Source organism: Solanum lycopersicum, chromosome 7 (genome assembly GCF_036512215.1).
Source record: "Solanum lycopersicum chromosome 7, SLM_r2.1".
Taxonomy (NCBI): domain Eukaryota; kingdom Viridiplantae; phylum Streptophyta; class Magnoliopsida; order Solanales; family Solanaceae; genus Solanum; species Solanum lycopersicum.
In genome coordinates this window covers 62,211,478-62,222,187 of record NC_090806.1, presented here as the reverse complement: position 1 = coordinate 62,222,187, position 10,710 = coordinate 62,211,478, and the positions used below count along the sequence as shown (strand labels likewise).

The 10,710-nt window shown below is 35.7% G+C and overlaps 1 protein-coding gene across 2 annotated transcripts; it reads right to left on the bottom strand.

Annotated features, from left to right (window-relative positions):
• Positions 1-967: 967 nt before the first annotated feature.
• On the bottom strand, positions 968-10,710 carry LOC101264230 (3-oxoacyl-[acyl-carrier-protein] synthase, mitochondrial). Of its 2 annotated transcripts, none has more exons than XM_004243454.5 (14): positions 10,426-10,710; positions 9,675-9,904; positions 8,412-8,519; positions 8,262-8,333; positions 7,984-8,070; positions 5,758-5,909; positions 5,564-5,644; positions 5,433-5,466; positions 5,093-5,159; positions 4,778-4,854; positions 3,646-3,706; positions 3,454-3,536; positions 2,921-2,992; positions 968-1,679 (listed from the first exon to the last, which is right to left on the bottom strand). In XM_004243454.5, exons 1-14 carry the CDS (start codon positions 10,532-10,534, stop codon positions 1,515-1,517), a joined length of 1,398 nt encoding a protein of 465 aa, XP_004243502.1. In that variant the 5' UTR covers positions 10,535-10,710; the 3' UTR covers positions 968-1,514. The 2 variants fall into 2 exon arrangements, with proteins under 2 accessions (XP_004243502.1, XP_010323849.1); XM_010325547.4 differs by having other exon boundaries at positions 9,675-9,980; positions 10,426-10,706.

Genomic DNA, 10,710 nt, shown 5'->3' with positions numbered 1-10,710 from the left:
TGTAAAAAATGATTTCATGTACTTTGATCTCATCTAGTGTGGGGTTGAGACGTGTAGTTCTTTGAATAGTCGATATTTCAACAACTAAACACTATGTAAATTTCCCTTAAAAATATGATAACATCAACTGACATAATTTTGTGTTACTGGCTTTAAGAAGAAGAAAAAAATAGAAAAGGTAGTAGGTCCTAGACTCTTCGGTTAGTAAATTACAGCGGAAAAATATTGAAAATATCTCTAAATTATTTGACATGTAGTTTATTTTTGAACTATTGACAGTCTTAAAAATATCATTTACTTGACTAATTGAGCTTAAATACACCCTGAATCTCGCAATATGAGTAAAATACACCCCTTATATTCTCGTCAAATTTTGGGTGTTTTCATTACTTTCTCTCGACATTTTATTAAAAAGTCTCATACTCCTACTAGAGTTTAAAACCACTTACTATATCATACGGCAGATCAGGAATGTATCTAAATTTGATCAATTAAAGTAGAGAGTATTTTTGAAGCTATCAATTATTCGGAGACAAAACTAATAAGTCAAGCTGATTTATTACTTCTCTCTATGGATATTTGACTTCCATGTTAGTTCTTAAAGGATTCTGTATCTAAATAAATAAATAAATTTGTGAACTTACACAATAGTTCTTAAAGGGATTCTGTATCTAAATAATAAATAAATAAATTTGTAAAAGCAGTTCCTGGAAACAGACTGCATGCATTTGATAAAAACAACAAAAGGGTCCCATTTTTTATTTTCTGTATTGCATTCATGCAACGCATTAGTGTATCAATATCTACACTTAGATCTCACGCGTTAATAGCAAAGCAATGTTTGACAAATAGAAAGTGCAAAACTGCTGGCCACAACATTGCATAAAATAAGGCGAAAGTCAAATCGAAATTAAATGTTTGATGTGCGATAAAATATCACATATACAGATGAAAAGAAAAAAGAAGCTACATAAAAGGGTGTGATGATACTATTAATAGTTCAAAGCAAACTATATCACGTTACGTTAAGGGTATTTCAAACTGTTTCAGCCCAACACCTACCTTTCTATAACACAATGTGGTTTACAAGACAATGACAACAATAACAATTACACCACAGTGCCAATATAGTTGTAATCGATTACAAGAATCCATACCATCAATGTCAACAACTCAATCAAATATTTGTGGAAAAACTTATGCTCTCTGGCATTAGAAGTCCTCCGCATTTTCTACTTGTTCTCGGGACACATCTAAGGGGAAAAAACAATAGAACTACAATAATGATAATGAATTAAAGAAATCAGAAGGAAACTGGAGTTTCAAGGCAAGAGAAGAGTTGGCTAAAAACGCTTATTTTAAGCGTATTATAGCAGCCTCAAACCTCCGATCTCCTTCCACTTGCTTCCTCTTGTATTTGATTATTGAGATGGGCGGAGGGCTTTTGTTTGCCTCGCCTGGCTAACTATAGTCTAATGCCTAATAAAACTCTTGTTCCAGCTGAATTTCAGTGTTCAATTGGTTGAAGTAAAAAGCAAGCAAGAATTCGTTCCTCCAAATCCAAATGAGTTTGATAAACCAGATTTAATGGTCATCTCCTTTGAAGCAGTCAAGGGCATGAAACCACCATTGAATACTGGATCTGGTTCAGAAAGGTTCAGTGTCAAAGGCGCGACACCCTGCAAATAAAAATCAATGTGGTGAGTAGCCCATTCATGAAACAGAAGATTTTGCCGCAACCTCATTAAGTCTAGAAAAAAGCATAATGTTGGCAATAGATAATGCATGTATCTACAGCCTTGACCTTTATTATATCCAACTTAACTGCAACTTTTGTCCTCTAAATGAATCTTTCAGCTAAAAATCCACCCAAATTTACGATTTAATACCAAAAAAATCACATCCTGCGACCAAAAATAAACTAAAGGCAGAAAAAAAGGAAAAATCAAAAAAGGGGTAACCTACAACTCCCTCATGTCTCTCAACCACACCTGACTCCTATTCCCCACTTTCTGTGGCAGCACATACATTCAATTCACAAAACACAAATCAATATAAAAAAAAATGAACAACGCAGTGACACACAGAAACAGGAAGAACAGGAGAGAAAGAAAAAACAAAGAGAGTTATGAGGTTTTCTTGATTCTAGTTTTGTTCTTCTGCTCCAGTTTGGGTCCTAGAAGAGTTTTAGGCTTTTAGCATTTGCTAACTCTTGGAAATTCAGTAGATTAGTGGCGTCTCTGTTCTATATATAAATTAATCCGATGAAAAAGGATGTGACATCTTTGACAACTTTTTAGAATTCTAGCTTTTATTATAGACTTCATATTATTTTCTTGATATTAAATTTATGTTAGCTAAAGTGCTACTCAACCGCTCAATTATCAATGTAATTTTATTAGATTGTATTATATATTGTCTTCTCTCTCACACCCCTCTAAGATTTCAATAATACCATCATGGAAATTGCGACTACCCACCCGGCCACCCCATTCTGTCAAGATAAAGAGACCCTCAACCCCTGGTGAAGGATTTATAGTAACACGTGTTTAAGATGGGAGCACCCATGCATAGAGCCAAAAGACGCTACTATCGATACATTGAACACTCCCCGACTCAAGCTGTCCGCTCATTTTACAGTCAGTCTATATACCTTTCTCCATCATAATCCCATCAGTTTCATATTCTATATAATACCGAGAGCAACAAAATTGCCTCAAATTATCCAGCAGAAATATAGATTTTGCACAGGCTACTAATGTGAGGTCAGATACAAAATATCTTAATGGGATTATCTTCAGAAACAAAATAATATTCACCATGTGGCACACCAAGAGAAAACAACGAGCACGAAGTATTCATCATCAAATATAAAGAATCATCTGGGAAATCTTCTGTAATATAAATGAAATATTCTTACGTGGTGTATTGCCAAGACAGTAAAAATTGCTTCAACAGCTCCAGCGGCTCCAAGGAGATGACCAGTAGCACCCTGTGTTGGTGAAAAAATCAGCAAAGTTCAATAAGAAAGGGGAAATTGCAGAGAACGTACTATAAATTAGAAAAAGGGGTATTGCAGATGACATGCTAAGAATCCACTAATAATCACAGTAATGTAGAAATAATCCAACAATGTGATGGTTTGCTCTGTTGCTCGGACTCTTCAAAAGTTCCAACGGGTGCGTGTTGGATTTGCCAAAAGTAGTGTATTTTTGGAGAATCCGAGACGGGTGCGGCATCAAAAGTGAAGAGTCCGTGCAACTAAGATGGTTTGCTGAAAGCACATTAAGAATTCTAAATCTTCTATTACTCTTATGCAGAAAAGACATGACATGAGGTCACCAACAGAACAAAACTCTCCTTCAACTTTGGTTCTTGGGAGACTCAGTACTTACTGATTCTACACCAATCTAATAGAGACTGAACTTGGTTGACAACCCCTATTTTGATTACCTTTGTAGAGGATACGGACAGGGCCCCTGATGTAGCATGATCAGAGAATACACATTTTATTGCATTTGCTTCTGCTGCATCACCTGAGCAAGGTATTTCAGTAACACATACAAAAACGTCAACTCTGTTTGCCATAGAGTGAAAAAAGTTTAAAATCATTACAGAGCACATTGACAATTGAAAAATGATTACCAAGGGGTGTAGATGTTGCGTGAGCATTTATATAATCCACTTGACTAGGATGAAGACCAGACTGCCAATGACAAAAGAGGAAAAAGGAAACGTTTACAAATTAAAAATAATATCACAATCTTCATTCTCTGTTTAGAAGGCTAGAAGGATCTCTGCTCTAAGTAGCATGAATAATAGATTAAAGATGAGTCTTGCTCTACATTCTGAAACTGTACACGACATTCAAAAGTTTCAACCAGATCCATGCTAGAAGTTTCAGAAATTGATAGGTCAAGAATGTTCATATCACAAAACATTTTTGAGTTCTATAACTCCATTACAACTTGAATCCAAAAAAAAAAAATGCTCAAGCAACTAGACAACAGAAAGAATGGAAGTAATGCTTTACCAGGAAATTTTATTTCTGATCAGAAAAATGCTTTACAAGAACTTCATGTCTATTTAAGTTAATCATTAACTAGTTGGTAAACCAACCAAATATACAATTATAACGATTACTTGCTTTCTTTTATTTTTCTAACTGCATTTTGGGCCCAAAATTTTCTCATGCAGCAGAAAGCTGAAGGCTGATAGTTACTCGCTCAGTTAGAATTCACGTGAAACAGTTTCAACTAAACACAGATTTGACGGTGTTAATCTTAACATGTATATGTTATTGTAGCAGCTAACAGATCGGCTATTTTAACTTCTTTTCTCGTCTACAAAATGTTTTGGTTATGTACATATTGATGCAGGACAGAAAGGAGCCTTGTTTATTCCATGCAATAGAATTTCACTACAATCCATGTACAATGGGAGCAACCACGATCCTGTACGAAAACAAATGGACAGCTAGGAAATTGGTATCGGCAAACTGAATGGTTATAGTCTAATATGAAAGAGCTAAGAAAGAAGAGAGAAAGGAAGCTATTATTCAAGGACTCGATTGTCATAATCTTTTATTATAATGGGCAGGAGAAAGTGGTTAAAACATTGCCTACCGGTACCAAGATCGTAATTTATGCAAAGTCAACCTTGAAGGCAGTTCAATGTAATTTACCCTGATTTTAAATATGCGTTTTCATATAATTTAGTGGGACCTACAACCAAAACTAAGGCAATGACAAAGATCACAAATCACAATTAACATTACCTGTTTCAAAGCACGAGTCATAGCCAAAACTGCACCTCTTCCACCAATATGTGGCTGTGTAATATGATGTGCATCACCTAAGCAAAATGAAACAGGAGTTATAAAAATTACAAGCACAGGCATAATAAAGGGACGAACGAAAAGGAAATCAGCTTTACAGGTAACATTGTTAGAGTGGGTTAACAGTCCCACATTGGTTGGGAATGGACTGGTGGTCTCCTTATATGGACTTGGGCAATCCTCACCTAATGAGCTAGCTTTTAGGGTTGAGTTAGGCTCAAGTGTAATAGTTTTACAAACATAACCAAACTATACCTGATGTTCCATAGCCACGTAGCTCTGCGTATATCTTAGCTCCTCGCTTTCTTGCATGCTCCAATTCCTTGGGACATTATACCACATTTAACATGAAAGAAAAGTTCAACTGATGCTAACCAGAAACAAAAGTAAGCAGAAAGAGGAAATGGGAAAATGAAATGTTACTAAAACTATCTCGATTAAAGGATCAAATTAAATATTCAAGGAGGTTTTTTCATGGCTACAAGATTAGGACAAGGCACCCCAATCTCTCTATGTTAAGGGGATAAACCCCCTCTCCCCATAATATACAACCTCAACAACATACAATTTTTTTAAAAAGAAAATCCCAACTCACCTCTAATACCATGACACCAGACCCCTCACCTATCCTGCACTTCAAAATGAGGATGAAATACGAAGATGAATATATAATCAGCACAGATATATATGATATGCAACCTTCTTATAAGTACAAATATTACTTACACAAATCCATCACGGCCACAATCAAATGGCCTGGAGGCTTCATGGGGTTTTGAATTATACTTGGTACTCAACGCCCTTAACCTAAATCAGAAAAGTCAATTGTCAGAAAGATAGATAACACACAAAGCTAAGGTGTTAAGGTTTTAAAACGAGAGTCATAAAATTCATAATCTAAGTAGGCAATTTAGGTGTACCTACAGAATCCAGCAATAGATAAAGCATCAATGCTGGCTTCTGTCCCCCCTGCAACCATCACATTTGTATCTCCAAACTGAATCATCCTGGCAGCATCACCAATTGAATGAGCTCCAGTGGCACAAGCTGTAACTGAAGAATGATTTGGTCCCTAGTCATATTTCACAAATAAGATAGGCATTACTCTTTAGAAAATTGTATACATTGATCTGGTACCAACAAAAAGGCAAGAAAAAGAGAGTAGGTTAAGTTAGCAATATAAAACTTCTCCTTTAAATTTATGCATAAGAACAAAAGTACCTTTAATGCAGAATGTTGAAATGCTAGTCAAATGATACATATGTCCTACGTACTGAGATTCTTAAAATTATATTAGAACATTTTACTAAACTTTTTTCAAGTACATGCAGAAAAATTGGAAATTACCATATGGTGCATGCCAAGTCTAATAATGTTTTACCAATCATTTACCTGAGAATGAATATACAGTGTGTTAAGTGTCTTGCGTTGGTGGAGGAAATGGGTTGTTGTCTCCTTATATGGTTTGGATAATCTCCACAACGCATGAGCTATCTTTTACATTTGAGTTTAGAGCTAAGACCATTTCTTGTCATGATATCAAACCTAGACTTGTTCCTATTCTTGTTTACTCAATGTTGGACTCTCACATAGTGTTGTCCATGATCCAAACGTCCAATCATGGCGTAGGGGCTTGTTAAGTGCCCAAATTCATGTTGGAAACTGATTGTTGTCTCCTTATAGCCCTAGGCAGTCCTCATCTCATGAGCTAGATTATGAGGTTGTGCCCAAGGCCCATTTCTTATCATAGACAATTTTGGTTCTCATTCATCCATGTTAGCTCGAATTTTTACCTTACAAAAGTTAGTGCTTAATTGTATCCTTATTTCCATATCCCAAGATATCAGATGGTCTTAAAGTACAATGCATTATTCAGTTTGGCAACTGACATGAAACGCATGGTGAATCAGCCAGGCCCAGGGTTTGGCGAGCAGACACAGTGAAATCACTTCATACATTTCAAGTTTAAATTATTCTAGGAATTATCATCAAATCAAACAAGATAAGTTCAATTCCAATTTGTTAAGTCCTTCCATGACAAAAAGCATTACCTCAAATAAACACGAACACAAAGCTTACTTATCAATTATCACATGAAAGCTTCATACGGAATGAAAAGTCAAAATTCAAACTTTGTGAATAACTAGTGGATACCATAAGCGTCATGGACATATATTTTGAATTGGTTTTGGCATATAAAGTAATAAATTAGTCTTCTAAGAACAAGATTAACCCAAAAGGCAAACCAATATCCAGAATTGCATCTTCTACAAGCTAGACCTTGTGCAACCTGCTTCCATACGTCCTTTCTCCTAAGACCTTTGACTTGATGGATTATAACACTAGACTATCTAGAGACTGACACTTTCAGCAACAACAGAATGCGCTATCTCATGTTTTGGTAAAAGCAGGTTTCATGCCCAGAATAATGTTAGCGGCTACTCTGCAGTCCTCAGCAATGATTTTCTAGTTGGCTCAAACTTAGTTCCACAAATTACAACTTTAGAGTAATTTCTGAGGATACATAGAAAGAAGATTATGTCAAAAGAGCTGTTTAAGGAACCACCGAGGTCTCACTTGAACACCATCAACTGAGGAACTTGATGCGGAAAAAGAAAAAAAGAGAAGTGTCCCTTATCAAGAGACTTATAACAGCATTCTCATGATATCGTTCTGTATAGCTATCACAATTTTCAAGATATCAAAATAATTCTAAATGTGATATTTTATCTATCAAACTTATTTCTCACATGATCTCTTTAGTATTTGTTTTAACTACTACGAACAAAATTTAGAAGTAAAATACTTTCTTAAAGTCAATGCCAATCCAACAGGATATCCATCTGTTTTTATTTTTCTGCTTTCTCAATTATAAGATCGGATGAAATAATCACATAAAATGGGTTGTCTATATCTTTCTTATTAGTTGACACCTCAAGGGACTATAAGAAGTAAGAACCAAACTGGAGTGATGATCAACATATAACGCAATAAAATGAATGACCAAGAACTACACCAGATCCTAATAATCAAGCTTTTTTTATTTTATTTTCTTTTTTTAATAAGTCCCTGATTCCAAAACTTTTGAGCTTCCATTACTTCGGATTTGTACAATTTTCATACATTTTAACAATACTATTAAATACCTGAAATCCATACTTCATGCTTACATGACCAGAAGCCATGTTGATCAATATCCGTGGGATGAAAAATGGACTAAGCCGGCGTATATTCTGGCATCAGAAAGTAGATTTATCAGTAGTAATTGCACTAATCAATATATTCGTGGGCAGTTCAGAATTCACAGCAATTTAGTAGCAGATACTCCTAGAAAATGACAACAACGGAATTTTTTTTCTCCTTTTTTGATAGGTATGGTAACACTATTTCTTCATCACTCAGCAAGATGCAGCTATTAACCAACCTTTTCACAGATCATTCTGGACGCTTCCAATATGTCACTGATACTTCCAGTTCCAGCACCTAAGGAAACACCCTGATGCAGTTTACTCTTAGATACCAATGAAAAGCAAAAAGAATGATATTCTAACATCAGAACAAAATAGGCAAATACCGTCTGTTCCTTTTCATTTTGCTCAGTGGGCATCCAATTAGCATCTTTAAGAGCTTCATCAGCAGCACATAAAGCATATCCTATAAATCTTGCAATCGATCTATGCTCCTGCCAAAAGGTAGATATGACAAGGCTATTATGGGACCAACGAGCGTTGTCAAGAAAATTAGCTCTACTGGAAAATTTGTCACTCACAATAAACACAAGCATGTTTCCCTTTCTTCCCATGAAGATGCAGAAGGGTAGAGAGATAATAATGAAATTAAAGCACCAACTGTTTCAGTTCAACACAACTACTTCAGCAGCCCCTTTCAACTACTGTATATCTTTATCTAGTTTTAGGAGTAAACTTCTGATTGCCAACATCATATATCATTAATCTTAGCATCCCTACGTTATTTGTATGTTTCCTACAACAACAAAATTTGATCTCTGGATTTTTCCATCAACAACCATTGATATTTGCAGATCTGCCAATTACCAAACAAAAAATAATAACTACCCTCGATGCTTTATGTAAACCACACATCATCAAATTATATAATGTACCACAAGTTGCATGTGGACTAAAATGTCCCATCCTATCAAATAGATTGAAAGCAACAGCATTTAAGTAAATGTAGCCATTCCTAAAGCTTCTATATAATGACATTTTTCTTTAAGAATCTTCTATATCATGTCATAAAAAGTAAGTTCAGAATCACTTGCAATATGTTCATTGAAAATCATCAGTTCAGAATCACTTGCAATATGTTCATTGAAAATCATCAGAGACCATTTAAAGGTCACATAAAAAGAATGGCTACGACAAATTTAATTTTGTTTGATGTGCTTGTATTCCGAGCTGTACATGCTCCACTTTTTATTTGCATTCCTAAAGAGGTCTTTCTTTTGCCTTTTACCTGAAAAAGGTGGATCTGAAACATGTCCTGCATCACATTTAGTTGAAAAGAGTTCCAAACTAAATGTGAAACAATTTTAGTACCAATGAAGTGCTTTCTTGGATAGAGGCAGTGGATTGGGAAGCTAACACAGCCATGATATGATAGCAGAGGTTGCTAGGAGTAAGGGTGGGGCAGTGGAGGGGTGAGGCACAAGGTACAAGACATTAGGACAAGATAGAGGAAGCGCATGAGCTAAAGGTTTAGAGGAGTGATGACTTCATCAAAAGTGGTATTTTACATTTCCAGAAGAAAACGTCATTCCAGAACATTTCTACTCATACAACAAAGATTAATATAGTGAATGAAGGTTGGATGGTACCTTCGAGTTTAGCCACAACTGCTCGTCGAATTCACCTGAGCTAGAACCATAGGGCACAACTGCAGCAACTTTGGATGTCAACTGATCAAATGTATACATCTTAACTTCCGGTTCAAAACCATTCATCTTCAAATCATCAGGACCTATTGCTCTTACACCACATTCCCCTTCTATTAGCCTCTTCCATGTGGTTTCCACTCCACACCCAAGGGGAGTCACCATCCCTACACCTGAAGCAAAACCACCAACCAAAAAACTCAGGCTTTCCAACACCAGCTATACTAAACTTCGAGCAACAACATGCGCCTGTGCAGAATCAACATACTACTTGCTTCAGCATTCACAATTTTTGCACAATCATCTCAAACATAAAAATTGCATTCTAAACTATACGAGCTAGAGCTGACGTTACTTTGAGGATATCCAAGGTTGCGCTATCCAATCACAGAATGCTTATTCTGCCCTTAGTACTTGACAAATTTGACACCACACTATAATTCTGATCTTGAACAGCCAAAAAGAACCCAACTTCCTAAACCACAAGGAAATTCTAATTCATCTACAAAGAATTCAACTTTTTTACACACACGACGTCTCGCATCAGTGTATAGGTCATTCACTTCGTATTCTAAGTTACAGAATTAGATTTATTACTTGTTATTGCAGGTAATGTAAAGTTTTGTAAAAAGAAACATTTTGTACCAAAACAATGACGGAGAAATAGAACTGAGGAGTAGGGTTTTAGAGTTACCAGTAACAACAACTCTTCGAAGAGGAGGAACAGGAGGAGCTTCAAATGAACTGAAACGACGTAACTGAAATCCCGTTGGAACGAATCCTAACCATCTTCTTCCCCTCATTGCTCACAATATAAGCGTTTTTGCCTTAAAATTTATTGACTCGACATAATTGGGATTATATATTGGTGATGGTATCCCCGGATAAACTATAGTATAAGATTAGTAAAATGGTATTCTACTTTGAGAATCGAACGATGCAAAATAATTTGTTAAGGAAATAGAATTTTGTATCTCTC

Bases quoted from the DNA above. Each gene is read 5' to 3' on its own strand.
- LOC101264230 (XM_004243454.5), bottom strand. From the start codon at position 10,534: ATGAGGGGAAGAAGATGGTTAGGATTCGTTCCAACGGGATTTCAGTTA. The intron at 9,905-10,425 runs GTAACTCTAAAA...GTTTTGCTTCAG, and splicing joins TCGAAGAGTTGTTGTTACTG to GTGTAGGGATGGTGACTCCC. The intron at 5,645-5,757 runs GTACACCTAAAT...TTTCTGATTTAG, and splicing joins TCTATTGCTGGATTCTGTAG to GTTAAGGGCGTTGAGTACCA.